Source organism: Magallana gigas, chromosome 2, assembly GCF_963853765.1.
Source record: "Magallana gigas chromosome 2, xbMagGiga1.1, whole genome shotgun sequence".
In the NCBI taxonomy this organism is placed as follows: domain Eukaryota; kingdom Metazoa; phylum Mollusca; class Bivalvia; order Ostreida; family Ostreidae; genus Magallana; species Magallana gigas.
The window spans coordinates 45,154,953-45,172,026 of record NC_088854.1 but is presented as its reverse complement, the minus strand read 5'-3'; the positions used below and the strand labels follow the sequence as shown (position 1 = coordinate 45,172,026).

At 35.7% G+C, this 17,074-nt stretch overlaps 3 protein-coding genes across 4 annotated transcripts; all 3 read right to left on the bottom strand.

The window, feature by feature from the left end:
* Positions 1-422: 422 nt before the first annotated feature.
* Positions 423-10,264, bottom strand: LOC105322589 (uncharacterized). Of its 2 annotated transcripts, XM_011421406.4 has the most exons (14): positions 9,829-10,264; positions 8,717-8,858; positions 5,278-5,414; positions 4,223-4,977; positions 3,928-4,119; positions 3,721-3,831; positions 3,451-3,576; positions 3,195-3,364; positions 3,038-3,080; positions 2,778-2,938; positions 2,496-2,690; positions 1,287-2,232; positions 1,136-1,170; positions 423-753 (listed from the first exon to the last, which is right to left on the bottom strand). In XM_011421406.4, exons 3-14 carry the CDS (start codon positions 5,360-5,362, stop codon positions 666-668), a joined length of 2,907 nt encoding a protein of 968 aa, XP_011419708.3. In that variant the 5' UTR covers positions 5,363-5,414; positions 8,717-8,858; positions 9,829-10,264; the 3' UTR covers positions 423-665. The 2 variants fall into 2 exon arrangements, with proteins under 2 accessions (XP_011419708.3, XP_011419707.3); XM_011421405.4 differs by lacking the exons at positions 8,717-8,858; positions 9,829-10,264 and adding an exon at positions 7,283-7,739.
* Positions 10,265-11,336: 1,072 nt separating this feature from the next.
* On the bottom strand, positions 11,337-12,535 carry LOC105322591 (putative deoxyribonuclease TATDN3). Its single transcript, XM_011421410.4, has one exon. It carries the CDS (start codon positions 12,346-12,348, stop codon positions 11,530-11,532), a length of 819 nt encoding a protein of 272 aa, XP_011419712.3. The 5' UTR covers positions 12,349-12,535; the 3' UTR covers positions 11,337-11,529.
* A 2,281-nt stretch (positions 12,536-14,816) lies between these two features.
* LOC105322592 (putative deoxyribonuclease TATDN3) lies at positions 14,817-15,688 on the bottom strand. Its single transcript, XM_011421411.4, has one exon. It carries the CDS (start codon positions 15,645-15,647, stop codon positions 14,832-14,834), a length of 816 nt encoding a protein of 271 aa, XP_011419713.3. The 5' UTR covers positions 15,648-15,688; the 3' UTR covers positions 14,817-14,831.
* Positions 15,689-17,074: the final 1,386 nt, after the last annotated feature.

Sequence of the window (17,074 nt, the reverse complement as noted above, 5' to 3'; positions counted from 1 at the left end):
CAGGGGTGAAATTTAACATGAGGCGAAATAACGCGGTACCTTTTAATGTCGTTTGTTTTGTTAGCAAATTTTGTACGTATTTTTCTTCATTGAAATTTGGCATAATTGACGGGTAAAACTACTGCAATGTCTTTATTATACATATACTAATCATGGCCATCGTTTAAAAGCGTGCATAAAATTTGATATAAAATCGGACCAAGCAGCTTTAATTATTGTAAAGCAAACTGTGATAATGCCAAGACAGGTACAAAATTCATTAGTTTTGACATCTGATTTGTTGTACATTTATTTTCTAAAATTATTAATGGTTATGAAAGAAAATGACTTAAGTTCTTTATAAATTCATTCAAATATTATTTTAAAAATAATCCAAGCTTCAATTTCGTATGCTGTAATACAACGCAAGACCTTGGCTATGTATAATATTTATTACAAAACGTGTCTACCTGATAATTTAACAATCTTTAAAATTCAATGATATGGCACATTATGCATTTGATGATTACGAAGATCAACACGGAGAGAGTATACAAATGCCTTTTTCCCTGAACAGTCAATTGCTTTGAATCTCTTAATAGATTATCTCGTCTGAATGATTTTTTTTTTCAAATTCAATCTCTGTTGCCAATGTAAGTGGCCATGACTCCTTGAGATGCACGTGATTAGATTCTGTACACCTGTGATTGGTTATCCTCGTCATCTGACTTCCATGCATGAACTACACTCTCCTCATCATCAGACATTTCATACCTATAAAAGAATAAGCAATCTCTAAAAAGCTTTACTTCATCTCCAGAAACAATCAATTGTATGATACCGGTATTCTAGTACACTATAAACACAATAGCATTTAGTCGTTTGTTGTCTGTTATAGTCTCCATACTTTGGTGGAGCTTGTGCAATTTTATGTTTGTAAACCAGGAAATGTGATAAATGTTACTTATGCTTGTGCTTTTCATTAATTGAGCAAAAGAATTTTATAAAAGTTGTACTGTGTCTTTGATTTATACAGTATTACAAAATATTTACGAGTGTGCGAGATATATGCAATTTGTTTGTATTTTAAACTCTGAATAAAAGTTATTCATAATCATGTTTTTATTACTTTTATATTTAAAAGAACTCAACCTACCAAGGTCGTGAATTTCCTTTGTTTCCTTCATCATCCTAATAAAAGAAAGAAACAAATATTCAAAAGCAGTCCTTTTGTACATTGTTATCAAACTATTCACAATTGCATTACTTTATCTGTATATGTAATACATTAAGCTGACAGCACTGACCGTGACTGACATTTCATCCCATCTACGCCTCCTGTTGTCCAGATTGGACTGACTAGAAACCATATCCTTCTGTGGATCAGGGCTAAACAGTTGAATACCGTGTCTTTTATTTTTCCCTGAATTTTGTCCTTTATCCACGTTCGATGCCTTTACTTCGTTCATACATGAAGAATCCAACCATCTACCGACCCTACGCCCGCTGGCGGATATCACTCTCTCAACGAAATCTCCTTTATTGTGTTTTAATTTTTCGATTGACTGCAGATGTTTGGCAAGTCTGTGTTCACGCAGTAAATCGTCTGGTAAATCTTCGTTTTCTAAATTTAAACGAATGCTAGTCACAAAACCCACGTCATCATCTTCGTCGTCCTCTTCCTCTTCCTCGTGCGACTCGGTGTATCCACTCCTTGACTTGTCATGTGAAGCATTCCACCAATCAGATTCCGTATCACTTGTGTCACATGTTATCGTACCAAGTCGTGACGTCCAATCAGTTTTATCCGTTCCTATAATACCTGACGTCACTACAGTCGAACACACAGAATCCGTCACACTGGGACTTTCAAGGATCGGCAAGTCAGACTCTTCATTAACACTTGCTCCTGAAAAATGAGGACCGTGTTGCAACGAAGAATCTTGCGCAAAAATTATGTTAGAACTTGAATCCATGAATTGTAAAGAGGTTTCGTTTGTTTTCTCCATATTGTCACCGTTTTCAGAACTTCCCATCAGAAGCTGTTCTAGTTTTGGGTTGTGGTAGACGGGTTGTGTGAACTGGTATCTGTTGTTTCCAGATCGTGACGACACAGTGCTGGTGCTCTTTGATACTGGGCGCTTACAGTCTGACAACATTTGTAATAAGTTCTGCACTTGACAGGTTAGAATTTGCTCAATGTTCACTTCACTGTTTTGACCGCAGACCATTGCAGAATTCCGTAACATCGAACTTGAAAGTTAAGAAAAAACTTTTATATACATGTATATTGTACTTTGAAAAATCAGCACATGCGAGACATGATCGGAAAATTGTTTTATATTTCATATTAAGACTTTACATGTGGATAGCGAGTATCAAAAATGAATGTGATATGAATATTTTAATTAACTTTTTGTTCTCTTTTATTCAAAATATGAACACTTCAAGCACATTTCCACTTGAGACAAATACGCGTTAAAACATTTTGTCTTCGCTATAAAGTGTGGTGATACCTGAGTAGTTCCTTTGTGTCGGGAGGCATATTAATGGCAGCCTCCCTGACTTGTTCATCCTCCTCGGATGATAAAACAACTTTCCTAAACTCCAATAAAACCCTGGTCAACAGATCATTAGTATTTGCCAGCGGTGAAAAGTCAAACAAATCTTGTAGCTGATCAGCTTCTGCTTTCAATTTTTCCAATTTCAATCTGAAAAGGGGGAAATAAAAATCATAATTTTTCATTGTATTGAGATAATCAGACTGAAACAAAGGAGAATATGTGGTTTAAACTTACTTTAGTTTATCTGTGCTATTTGGGTCTTCAACTTTTTGAATTAACCGTTTTGTGTCTTTGTAAAGATTGTCGACTGTCTGTAAAATGGTCTCTTGCGCATCGATCATATTACGCATGACGTCATTAAACTGGAATTGATATTTTGCCAACTGCTGTTCCAGCTGAAAAGAGAGTGGGAAAACATTTTATCCTTTTTAATGCATCATTTCTAAAAGCACCAACAACTAAAGCTTAATAATAAATATCAAATACTAGTATACCTGTTCTAAGGTAATGTGATTAGTTGTTCTTTCAGACGTATATCTGCAAAAAAAAGTTAGAATTTAATTTGAATTTCTATTGCATATCGAATACATAATAATACTGTCAGCTTATAAAGAAAATCATTTGTTTCAGACTTCAATGGACGATCCTTGCCTTAGATTTGCCATTTTGTGTCTCGTTGCCTCTGTCAGAAGACACTGACATGTCTGATACAGCAGGAGATGTTTGTATACCGACATGTGTCCGTTTTCCAGAGCTAAACTAAGCGCGCTCTTGTTCTGTTTGTTTGCTGTCCAGACATCAAATCCGTTGTCTAGAAGAATCTGCAAAAAAATTAACATCGTTAAACCTAGCATTATACTAGTTAAAAAGATTCCATGAGGGAAATGGGTTTATTTTGATGCCTTGCCTGCAAACAATGAAGATGTCCTTCCTGCGCTGCAAGATGTGCTGCCGTGTTGCCCGACTCGTCATATGGAAGACAAGATGGCGGGTCGGTCTCGAGGTAGGGTATAATAGTTTCCAGAACGTCAGGCTGCAATACAAAATGTTTAAAACTTAATGATTGATCTCAAGAGAAGGTTGTACGTTTTAAATATCAATATTATACCAATTCAACAGTGCTATAAAAGTTTGCACGACGCTTCTTGGAAAATTAGTTTCCTTATTTAACACACACCTGTCCATTCTTAGAGCAAAGAGCAAGAAGTTCTCCAATCAATTCCGGGTTCAGAGTCCCATCCATACTTCGTCTTTCCAGCAGATCTCGAACACAATCAGTCTTGCCATGCTGTGGAAAAAGACATTTTCATTCAGTACTTGTTCACTGATTTGTTATAAAATTTACCTATTTTTCAAACATTGCATCATATACTTCATTTTCTACCTGCACTGCAAACACCATTATTTTGGCGTCTAAGAGAGTGGGGTCCGTTTCGAGGATGAAATCTACAACGTTGGTTCGGTCAGAAAGAACACAGCGTTGCAAAAGGGTCATTCCCGTCGCATCACGAGTAGAAACTGTCTTTCTTAAAGAAGTTTGTGGCCCCTCAATAGAGAGAGCTTTCATTATTTCGATCTGAGAAGAGAATCATTAGATCGTGCATGTAAATTTATTTGATTATATGCAAATATGGATATAAATGTATCACAGCGTATAAATCAATAAATTTTATACTTACCAGTTGCTGGTCATTCAAGCATAACATTTCCTTCACATCAACGCAGCGGAGTAAACTGCCGGTCGTCGTCATTTCCGGTTTTTCGTGTGCTTTTTGTTTCCCTTTTCTCAAATCATCAGAGGGGTAATCGATGTCAACTTTTGGAACAGGGGGAAGTTTCCGTGAGTTAAGATTGCTTTGCAACTCATCAGTAGTTTGTTTTTTAACACCATTGTCATCACTTTCCCGCGATTTCTTTGCTTTATGTTTACTTGCTTTCATTGTGGATGCACCAGAATTTTGAGAATTGTCGTTTTCATAGGATTTTGTTATGTTTTCACAAGCATCAATGATGGAGTCAGTAATATTTTTTCTTTGCTCGTGTGTATCGCTCTGCTTAAGCGCCTTATATCCTTCTTTGTTTTTATTTTTCTTTCCAAATAAATTGGAAATAAGTTTTGACCGCTTGGAGTCACTTGACTTTGAGTCTTCATCACTGAGTATAGTTTCTTCGTGGTTTGTTCTGTGCTTTTTCTTGAGTTTACTTTGACGACCCTGAGAATTAGTTTCAGACAAATCTACTACGGATTCTGTGACTTCGTTTGGCACATCCTCGGGTAGATCCGCAGAAGCAAAGCACTCCGAAATGCTGTCATCAATGGGGAATTCCCGGACGAAGTTTTCGAAGTCTTGTTCTGTCATCGTAGTAATGTCTGACGTTTCATCTTCCTCGTCGTCTTGGTAACGGTCTCTGATGGTCTGGATCGTCAACATGTCTGAAATAAGACGCGGCAGTCGTTAATGGAAGCAAGAAAAAGAACACTACATTTTGTGGTTCAGATACAACCAATAAAGGGGGAGGTATATATTTAGTTCAGTACTTTGGTATTCTATTCTGTACATCATTTTATCAAAAAGTAAAGATGAATTTCAAAACAACCACATTAAGCAATAAAGAATTACATGTAAATCCATTTATACCACTCATAATGCATTAACAAAAATAGCTCATTTAGATGATTACGCAGGAGCCTAAAATATCTTTGGTCTGAGCAGTGAATATGTCTGAAGATTACCAAACATGGCCTCCGGATTATCCTCGGGCGTGTAGTACTGATTCAGGGTAAGCTCATTTAGAGATGGAGCAAACATCGTGTCCATACTGCTGGTATCTGCCAAGGAGCTCCGACTGGACAGGGACGTGTGTAATAGGCTGAAGTGGAAGAGAACATATCTCAAATCAATCCATAGATATGCGATAGTTCAGGAGGTTGGATGGTCAACAAAGTACCCAATAATTTTTAAACATATGCGTTAAATTTATGGCATATGTCATGATGATATGATAACAATATTAGTTTAAAATATACTAGTGTTTTACAAAATACGGGAGTGCGTATGAGAGAGAGAGAGAGAGAGAGAGAGAGAGAGAGAGAGAGAGAGTCAGTCTAATGTTATGATCTTTTGTAAATTTGTGTTTTTAAGGCTTTAAAACAGTGAATATTCCCTTTCACGCCTTCGCGTCTTTGTTTATCTGGCAATTTCAAACCTGACTGGGATAGGCTTGTAAAACTCTCGAGGTGTTACGAGAGATAGACATATACACGTAAGAAGTAAAGTGGTGTTGAAAAGGCATCTTAACCGTTGCATTGACATGCGATTCAATAAATTGCCTACTGAAAAATTGAAATGCTTTTGTCATGCCAATATTTTTTTCTTGACTTGTGCATATTTATCTTCTATTTAATTCCAAATCAATATACATCTTGATAGGCTCACATTCAGAGTGCGTCTCTCTTTTTTTTTAAGTTATTTTGGTCGCTTTACAAATTGTGCTCATTTACCCACTGAGCATTTATCGTACCCCTTTAGTGGCCTTGTGTACTCTACAATTGCATTAATGGCACTTGCACGCGATGTATAATAACTAAAAGGAAAAACGATTCAGGCGATAGGGAAATCCTTGATAAAAATAATGTATTACTGAGAGAGAAAACTTGATAAATTACCCGAGTTCAAATGAAATGCAGTTTTGTAATTACTCATTCTTTTCTTCTCAGTCCGCATTTTACGGTTTATATACTTTTTTTCAAAAGAGAGGTTGAATTACACTTCTCACATCTTGATAAAAACGGGGGGTTTAATTGTTTGCCTCCAACACGCTTAAATTAAGTGTTCCTTAAGCAGAAGGAATGTGATTGATCCGGGTCTCTATTCACCAGCTTAGTGATTCATCAAACTTTTAATGAAGAGGAATCTTCATTTTGTACTGAGATTTAAATTAAGGACTTCTTCAAAAACTGAGGGGATTTGATATGTCAGATAAAACCGGTGGCCATCTTCCGTCCTGACTAAAGCCTGAATAAACAAGATAAAAACGGAGAATTCCCACCATCACAAACCACTCGCCCGGCAATACTGACATTTAGAAAAACCAAAGACGAATCAATCTTGGCTATTGAAAAATGAAGTGCGATCAGTTTCACGGAAAATTTCTCTTTTCATGCGGTGTTATGAGCTTTAATAGTTAATGGCGAGTTTTAGATGAACAGGAAGCTCTGTTTGGGCCGGCTTGGGAGCTAGAACAAACCACAAGACAATAACTCGAGCCCTCAATCATTCAAGCCTACGGCGAATATATACTTCACCAAAACGGGAGTGTGTACATAGAATCATTGAATACATTATAGACTCAATAGGCTCTTTTGTAGACAAAATAAATATTGGTTTCAAAGACATTTCCAACTTGCTACTCTAGCAGTGCCTTTGCAAACATATGAACACTAACTCAAACATCAGATGGCCATAAATAATGACACAGATTCATTAAAGGTATAAACATAGTTCTGGTTGGGTTTTTTTCTATTGCAGTTTTAGCTATTTCGTATGTAATTTTGCAGTTTAAACTTTACTTTCCCTATTCATAGATCATCTGATATTAATGATATAAGCAACGACGGCTTGCTAAGTTTTGAAATCAGATTAAGCTGTTTTGCGCCTATAACTAAAAGTACATTAAAAAACCTTATTTTTGTGTCATATATTTCCAAATAATGTTTAGTAATGATGTCACCAACTTACTAAAGAGTGTCTTCCGAATCCCATCGCTTCCGGTCCTGATACAGAGGAATAGGGGTATTTCTGTTATCCGAAGAACAGAGAAACTGAAGAACACGGGAGAGAGAAGGGGCACACATTCCTCCAGTCCAAAAAAACAATCTACCACAGAATTAACGGGGGCTCTTTACCACCAAGATATCCCATACTCCAAAATCAGAAAACGTATATCATTCGGTACAAATTATATCCACTTCTGTCGCTCGTAAGTGGCTGATAACAGCCCTGAACAAACAAGACCCGTGGAACACTGACCATCGGGACCACCCTAACAGAGGGGGCAAAGCACCGAACAGGGGATTAAAAGCCACGGCAAGAAGTGACAGAAAACTCCCTGATCCAACTCCGGGACTGTATATCATTTAAAATCGCGGACAGTCATTTAAATTCTGATTGCTCAAGGATGTTTATTAATTCCTTTTTTTCAGCCTGTGAGTGATCTTTAATTATGCGCGGTAGTTATAGTGTTGCACATCAAGGCTTGGGACATTAAATATGCATATTAGGCCGTCATTCCGTCCTAGTACCAAGCGTATAATTTATGACCACAAAAATAGGCCACATTGTGTGCTATATTATCTTAGACCAGCCTTCTCTTTTGTATATGTAAAAGGTAAATCCCATCATTTTGACGTGTGGATAATGTGTCTTTTTCATGATTTAGTACTTCATTGTTTTCTCTTTCATTCTGTGGGTCAGGGCGCCATCATTAAAATCATTATCCCTACGCATGATAAGCTGATGGAGATCGAGCATTTGAAATAACTGATGGTGAAACTGCCTGCCATTTTAGTTAGCAGATTTAAATTAGATTTTCAAAAATGAAAGAGTTATAAAAGAAAACCAATTCAGAAGCCGCAAACCAATTGCAGGAAATTGCATCGTGATTGTTGGTTGTGATATTACTTTTGAGCAAATTGGTCCTACCTGTAGGTTATTGGCATACATGTATATACCTTGTATGTGTATAAGGGTACATGTAAATGCATCAGGTAGGTTCGATAAAAGTGATAATTTTAGTCTTCTTTCGTGTATTTGTTGTTTTGCTTTCGAATGTTTTCAAAGAGTCGAATGATAAACTGCTATGTAGTGTATTCCCTACCTACAGTGTTGAAATTTGATATTTTGACAAGTGTGCGATAATCGAACACCGATCGAAATCCAATGCGACTGCAACCGATAAATAAAAGATGAATTATACATGGCCTTAACGGTAGAGGCATCACTGGAAAAAACAGCAGTCGTTTTGGAGTCAAATTCTCTAATGGTTAAATATCGAACATATACAGCTCTGTTTGCATTTTGAAACTATTAAATCACACACGTCTCGTAAATATTGATTATAGATAGGTGCTATCTGAAAATTTGAGGAACAGTGCTTGATTATGAAGTAAATACCTGTACAAACTGGGTATCGATTCTCAGGTATTAGCGCCACATCCCTGGTTTGTGTACACAGTATTTATCCTTAGTCTCCCCCCTCATCGGCTGCCGGCGAGTTGAAACATTCACTACTGCACACAGGGAAACAGTATTCTCTCTGTAAGAATATAGTTGAATACTTTAACTTCTGTCATTGTGAGCGGGGAATATTGTCATTATTATTACCGACACTCAACAATAACGATGGCAGGGAAGCTTTAACTCCAAATCAGACTGAATCGATAGAGCGGCAGGGTCGTGGCAGAGCGCCATTGTTATCCGGGCTAGCATTACATTCTTTATACATTGATATCAAAAGATTTTAATTTAATCAAGGAAAATAAAGGAAAAAATTATTCTACTGGAATCTGGCTTTTTGTTGGGCGGTCAATAAGTCTAAGACACGGGAATTTAGGGGGCTTTGTGGTCCGTTCTCTCAGATTTATCTGTGTAAGCTTCACAAGTGCTGGATGTTTACTTAGTAAGTAACCCTGATATAATAACAGTCCCTAATCCAATTAAAATCCCTACAGTCCGATTTGTCATTATAAATTGGATTTTAATTCTCCTGGGACCGTAAGTAATGAAAAAGGTAAACAGAGATTTAAATGGGAACAATTCTTGCTATGATCTGAATGTGTGAATTGAATTGAGAAAGTTCTAAGTCTGCGGGTTGTTACCTATCACCTTTTGATCAAACCTTCTGCAAAGTGTGATCAAACGTATTAGTCCTTGGAAGGTCTTATACTACGTTAGTGTTACTTTTCAATCACTAACCCGACCCATATCTCTCCTCCATAAAGAACAAATCTGATCTAAGTCACGAAGAGAGGACTGAATTGCGATTCGGTACACATTTTAAGGGAATTTTAAGTGATACAGCAACATTAATTTCTACCAGAAAAAAAGGCAACTGTCAAAAAACAGTACACAAGTTACAATTCATGTGTAAAACGCACTTGACTTTCCATCAGTTAATATACGCACTGAAGTCATAAAATGGCCGAAAACAAGCCAGCCAGCCTGCCTGTCTCTGACCAATTAGTAAAACGTACAGTATATTATACACATCATAGATATAGTCCTACCTTTATATATAGAGGCACACTCTAACAGTAGTCCAATCTCTGCGCGCACGCTGCAGTGGGTCGCTCGTGTACACGGGGAGAAAGCGCTGCTGATACTATCTGCATTTTAACTTTACATTCCGTGTTTCAGCAATAAATGCCCCGACACGGCAGTTTAACCATCTACACAAAAATAGCCCACAGTAAGTAATTGGACGCTTCAATAAGCATCATTTCCCCCATCTTGTCAAATAACTTGTTCGTCACAGGCCACTAATTCACTGCAGTTCGCTTTCCCATGCGGATCAAACATCGAAGTTGCAATTTGGGTTTTTTTCTTTCAATTCTTTTGGGGCAATTTGATATTGAAATTCAACTGGGCCTTGTGACAAAATTGTTCTAATTACACCCTATATTGTGGAGATGGCGCCGCGATAACTTGCAATTCATGTCATTCAACTGTGGCAGTGTGCAAATAACGAAATAGTAATAAAAGTTTTGCGTCAGAAAGACTTGATAGAAGGGGTATTTTTCAATTTGTAAGGTTAATAAGAGGTCTTGAAAAGTGTCAGAGTAAATTAAATTTCTCGTATATTAATATAAATTGTGATCTTGTTAGCTAAGATCTTAGAAACGCCATGATTCCTAGCTGCTTTGGAATTTCTTAATTCTACACACGACTAAGAAAAATAAATACGGCGTTCAAATTGATTTCTTTATAAAGATTGTATGAAGAGAACAAAAGTTTCATAACTGAAATTAAAACATCGCTTTAAGAGCGTAGCTGATGTGAAAAGATGAAAGCATAACATTCTTTGATGAATGATTCATAAATATTTGTGTGAAAGCTTTTAAATAACAATTTATATTATCTTTCTCTCTCTAAACAAAAATAACATGCATCATCGCCTGAGAAAAACCTACAAAAGTTGTTGAAAAAAAAATCCTGGAATGAAATTTAGATTTTTATTTTAAAATGATGTTTCCATAAACAGTTTAGGAAAATTAATTAATATATTCTAAATGATTAAAATTTAGAACAGCAAAAATTCAATCATTCGCACTTTGTCTATTGGAAAATAATTATCTGCCCTTTATCGTGTTTAGAGAAAGCAGTAATTTTTTTTCAAAATGTATTACCCGAGTTATAGCCCGAGCATTACCACACACTTTTTTTTTGTAAGGCAAAACATGTAACATAGTACTTCTAAACAGAAAAAAGTGATAAAATGGCCATTCTCTATATATTTTATAAGCTGTTTGCATGTCACGTTTCAAGTCATAATTCGGTAGAATCACTAAAGTTAGTTCATTGGTGTCTTGTAATATTCTAAATTTATTATCAAATAATATGTCATTTGAATGTTTTAAAATCATAAATGTCTTATTTGTTGCCGTTGAAGTTTAGATGAAGTCTGTTTTCTAAAGACGCTTTTCATACATAAATAGGCTTAACTTTTCTTTTTCAATCTTAGCAAAAAAAAAAGTTTGTTGTTTGTTTTTATACTTCTTTAATTTTATCAATAGTAAATACGCTAATGAAATTGATTTCTAAAATTTGAATAATTGGAACATAAACATGATAAACATATAACTTCATAAATACTTGTTTAAATTTTCTAGAACAGTTTTATTGTGCAATAAAGACTACTATATTACTGAAATTTAAATAATAGGAATAAGAACAAATAATAATTCTTGATTTCAGTAAGGTAAATGATTCTATTTTAAGATTTTCATGAGTTTGGGAAACAGTTTTAGGGCATTTTGCGTGGTTATTCTCTTGACATCTTGAGGAGTCATGTTTTTTACTTTGGCGATGTAATCACAAGATATCTGTACATTAGCAGGTTCATTTCTCTCTCCTTTCACTGGACCCAACCCAGGACAATCAGTCTCCAACACGATGTTCTCCATTGGCAACTGCTTGACAAGTTTTAACTGATCACTTCTTACAATCGAGGGCGGAATTGAAAAGAAATATCCTTCTTTCACTCCCTCCATCGCAGTACTTGGTCTTCCATCAAACGCATGCAGGAGAACAGATTTAGCACCAAATTCTTTTAAAGCTGCTATAGTGGGTTTACCCGCAGATCGTGAGTGTACATTTAGTGGAAGGTCATACTTATTTGCCAGTTCAACCTGCGTTTTTAAAACGTTTCTCTGAGTATCCTTGTGAATGCTTTCCGCAGTAATACGTGGCTGAAAGTCCAAACCCACTTCCCCTATAGCACATATTCTATCGGCATACTGCTCCATCTCTGTTAAAACTTTATCTAGGTCTTCTTGGCTGACACACCTTTGTTCACCATTAGAATCTTTCTGGACAGGGTGGATACCTAAACAAGGGACCAGTACATCAGGATACTGATCACACAGTCGCAGCACTAAGGGAAAGTCAGACGGAGTCACTGTACACACAAGGACGGCTGCTACTCCAGCTCTCTTTGCATTTTCAACCACGGTTTGGATGTCATGTTCGAACATTGAATCTGCAAGATGTGTATGACAGTCAACAAATCCTACATTTTCACAATCCATCTTTGAGCTTAAATCAATTAAATTAAAAAGTATGCACCTCGTTAATACTTTTCCCTTATTTTTGTTTTTTACTTGAAATGTTGTTATGCCAACTCACTACCGGATTTTCAATTATTGTGCATAAGAGTTAAAACCAAATGGATTTTTCTCCGGCGAATTCTTCATAGTAGTCAAGTTGATGAACGTTTCTAACATCTTCAATATTTGTTTAGTTTTAAGGTGTTGTTGTACATAATTAAATGTCATTATCCTTATTTATATGACTATGAAGTTTTTATAAAATAAAGATGTGACTCGAAAATAAGGCGAATTCCAGCATATCTGTACCGTGTACAAAATACTACCAGCTGTTTTAAAACACCCATTTAGAATTGTTGCAATCTCTCAGTCTGCATTGAAAATTCCTGTACCTAGACACGATTTGAAATCACTGAATTTTTTTTTCATTTTTTTTTTTTTGGTTGTATAAAATGGTTTACTTGTGCATTTGAATGATTAATCAAACTTAAGTTTGAATTTTACAAGTCAATTCATGAGAGATACAGAGTTGAAGATTCATTGTTATACAATAAAGCTCGAGTCTTATATTAATTTGTTTACAAATAAAATGCAGTGAGGAATGACCATTTCTTTGACAAAATGTCTCGTGGCAATCAAGGGTTTATTCTAATATTTATAATTCCTTGCGAGGGTTTCTGATATAGAGAAGGGTGTGTCATGTTAAATTTTAGAGTTAAACTATGAGATTATCCACTACAAATGAATTTGAAAATAAATCTATAGCAGTTCCCAAAAAATCCTGAATTCAAAATAACTTTATTGTGGTATGGGACACCTGTCGATATTAATGTGGATAAAAGTACATAATAATCAAAATAATCTTACCGGTTTAGATTTTTTAAATTTTAGAATATTTCACCAACAAATATGTTTTAAGATTTTTTGGTAAGGTAACTATTATAAAAGCTACAGCAAGATTTCAACTCGTGATCTACGGATTCGTAGTTTACGCTCTAATCCACTGCGCTACGCTGTTAGGTACGAACTTTGGGAAAGAAAACACTTGTAAAATTGATGATATATAATAAATTAAACTATTCATGGTGCTATAATGGACAATTCGGTATTTTTAATGGGCATTGTTGGTGTTTTCAACAAACTGCAGTATGAATGTTATTTTTAAAAAAAACAACAAACTACATGTGTAATGATTTGTTTTTAAACTAAAGAAAATACAATGATTTGAAATATAGCTTCGTGTTTCGTGCACAGTCTGCAGAAAATAGAACTATTATAAGTTAATTCCGTAAATTATTCATACTAACAATTTAATCGGAATAGAAATCAAGCACACATGAATCACAGCACTTTCGATATGCCTCTTTTTTTTTCTTTTTTTTTTTGCTTGCCAAGATTTTTTGGATGAGCCTGCCCCCTATCAAAAACGATGCTGCGTGCCCGATATCTACATGTAATAAGGGCATAAATTAATAGAATTGTAGAATGGACTGCAGGCAAGTTGCGCCGTTTTTTGAAAGGGAATGGTCGAGCTACGGAAAATACTTATAACCTAATCCGTTAATGGGTTGGGGTGCCTATCTTTTGATTAATTGGAGTTGAAATACATGTACGAAATACATGTATACACTTCCCCAATATTGTTTTTGCGTTGTATTAAATAAATTAAATACGGTTTTCAATAAAAGTTTGCACCCCCTCCCCCTGTGCCTGCGATCAGAAGTTGATTTCAAATTGTTCCTTTGCAAACACATTATAATTTAATCCTTTCATAGTTTCTTTAAATCTATAGTTAAAAAATGTGTACCTTTGATTCTGGAGTTTTCATTCGTTTATATAGACGGGTTTTAATATTACGTAAAGGTACATGTACAGTTCAAACTCATTTATCAATTAAAGGGACTTAGACACGATTTGGCTTAAAATTTTCAAATACATGCATTATTTTTCCAATTTCAATGTGTATAATGATAAACATAGAAGTTAATAATGCTATGTTACAATTTGAAAGTCAAATATCAAGTTATAAGCAAGATACAGATTTCATAATTCTTTGTTTTGTAAAAGTTTGATTATTGTCATTGTTTACATATGAGTTGTATTGGTGTAAGTTTCAATAAAATATAACTTTCTTTTGTTGATATAAATAGTATTTATGAAGATATTGAATTAGTTTAAATTGTTCTTTACAAGTCATTTTCTCTACGAAATGGTAATTCTCTTCATTATATTTTTTGTAAACAACCATAAGACTCAAGCTTTGTTTACATTACAATGATTTCTCACCTCTGTATCTCACTTGTAACTTGACTATAACATTCAATATTTTGGTCAATCATTTAAAATGCGCAAGTGAACCATTTTATACATAAAAAATAAAAAATAATTTTTTTTTATCTCAAATCGTGTCCAAGTCCCTTTAACACTGACCCATTAAAATTTGCACGACCCATTTTGTCAAAATTTTATTTTAGTAATTCTTTTAGCTTTGGAAATAATTTCAAAGCATTCTCTGTTGTGATTCTTTTTACTTCTTGCACTGTCAGCCCTTTCTCTTTCGCTATGTAGTCACAAGATATTTGTACATTTGAAGGCACATTCCGTTCACCTTTCACTGGACTTAACGCAGGACTGTCAGTTTCCAGGAGAATATGTTCCATCGGCAGCTGTTTGATTAGTTTCCCCTTCTGTTCACTACGTACAATTGAAGGTGGAATAGAAAAGAAATATCCTTCTTTTACACCCTCCATTGCTATGCTAGGTCGCCCATCGAAAGCATGCAGTAAAACGTTTTTGGCACCAAATTCTTTCAAAGCCGCTATTGTCGGTCTACCTGCAGATCTTGAATGCACATTTAATGGTAAATCATATTTCGCAGCCAGTTCTACTTGGGCCTTTAGCACGGCCCTTTGGGCTTCTTTGTGTTCAGCACCAGGTGTAATTCGAGGCTGAAAATCCAAGCCCACCTCTCCTATAGCACATATTTTGTGAGCATGTTTCTCTATCTCTGAAACTGCCATCTCAAAATCATGTAGAGTGACGCATCTCTCAATGTCATCTGCGTTTTTCTGTACTGGATGAATGCCCAAACAAGGCAACAGTATGTCGGGAAACGTTTCACATAAGCGTAGAACCTTTGGTATATCTGACGGAGTTTCGGCACAAACCAAAGCGGCCACAACGCCAGCTTCTCTAGCATTATCCACTACATTGTGAATGTCATCAGTAAACATTGGATCTGCGAGATGATTATGACAATCTATAAAACCGTTGAATTCCATCTTAAACGTCAACACGTAGCGTTTGTCCAGACCAAAATACACCGGATATTTAACGAGCAGAGTAAAAAAAAATCTGTATAAATCTACGATGTAATTCCGGCAAGTGACAATCTATGAGATGTTGCCTCCATATTGCGAGTAACTATTTAAGTGTAGCCTAATATGTCAATAATTTTTTTAATGTCGTGTACAAACAGTTTTACAAGAATAATGAACACATGCAAGTTGTCATAACTAGTATTTAGCTCATCGAGCTCTGGTCACTATTGGCCCAGCCTCCTCCTGCCCGTCCGTCTGTCTGTCTCTCCGTCCATAAACTTTGTTTTATAAAAATATATGATTTTCTACCTCTTCTCCAGAGCCAGGCACGTAGCATCGGGGGGGGGGGGGGGGTGCAGCCCCAATTTTATGCGCAGCAAAATTTTTCTTATACAAAAAATTGAATTAACATGGAGTTGTCTCCCCCCCCCCCCCCCATCCCCACTTTTATGGGACGGTGTAAAAAATGGAATTGAAAATAAGGAAATTGAAAAGTATAGTTGGAAATTGGGTGGGTGTCTAAAAAATATCCTTTACAAGAACCGTACGTTGTCCTCTTGAGTAATTAAGAGAGGGATAAACAATCGTGGATTTTGGTGTTGAATACCAAATAAAAAAATGAATATCTTGAAATTAACATAGTCCATAGCATACGTAGAGGCGACCTAGCTAGAATATGCATGTGTATATCGCAGATAGCAGTTTTTAGTTAGAATGAGAGGTCACAGGAGGGGGTGCAGAAGTTTAAAGTAATCTATATTTTTTTTAAACTGTTAATGCTAATAATAGTACACAAACCAATTTCTATTCTTTAAACTCCACTTTATTTCAAGTAAACTGTTAATGCACGGGGACATTTGCATCCTTTTGTCAACAAACATGACTCGAATCAAACGAAAATCCACGTCAAGCAGCCATTTAATATTTAAAAACATTTTGAATGATTGGAATACTGAGCCCGATTTTTTTACGAAATTTTTTTTTTCCACATTTTTTTTTTTTTGGAAAAAAAAAATACAAAATACATCGGAGCAGACCATTTTCAGAGAGACGGGGATGAGAATCTAAACAATAATTTTATGTGGCCTGAGACAAGCAAGCTTTGTGTCAATTTTAGCTTCTAATTATTTCCATTTATACAAAACATGGCACAGATAGAGGTTAAGCATTTTTTAAACAATGACCTTGAACTTCCTCAATTGGGTCAAGGTCATGACACACCCATAGGTCATAAGCAATCTTTGTGTGAAGTAAGAACTTCCAATGTTTCTCCACAAGAAAGATATGGACCGGACACAAATGTTGCACTTTTCCTGCCAGTGACCTTGACCTTGCCCGAATGACCTTAGTTCAAGGTCATGACACACCCTTAGGTCATAAGCAATCTT

What these genes read in the sequence shown, in the direction of transcription:
- LOC105322591 (XM_011421410.4), bottom strand. Translation starts at nt 12,348, where the DNA reads ATGGATTGTGAAAATGTAGGATTTGTTGACTGTCATACACATCTTGCA.
- LOC105322589 (XM_011421405.4), bottom strand. Translation starts at nt 7,398, where the DNA reads ATGTGTGCCCCTTCTCTCTCCCGTGTTCTTCAGTTTCTCTGTTCTTCG. An exon ending in TAATGGTGTTTGCAGTGCAG is followed by an intron (nt 3,832 to 3,927) that starts GTAGAAAATGAA and finishes CTTTTTCCACAG; the next exon opens with CATGGCAAGACTGATTGTGT. An exon ending in GGGATGAAATGTCAGTCACG is followed by an intron (nt 1,171 to 1,286) that starts GTCAGTGCTGTC and finishes TTCTTTTATTAG; the next exon opens with GATGATGAAGGAAACAAAGG.
- LOC105322592 (XM_011421411.4), bottom strand. Translation starts at nt 15,647, where the DNA reads ATGGAATTCAACGGTTTTATAGATTGTCATAATCATCTCGCAGATCCA.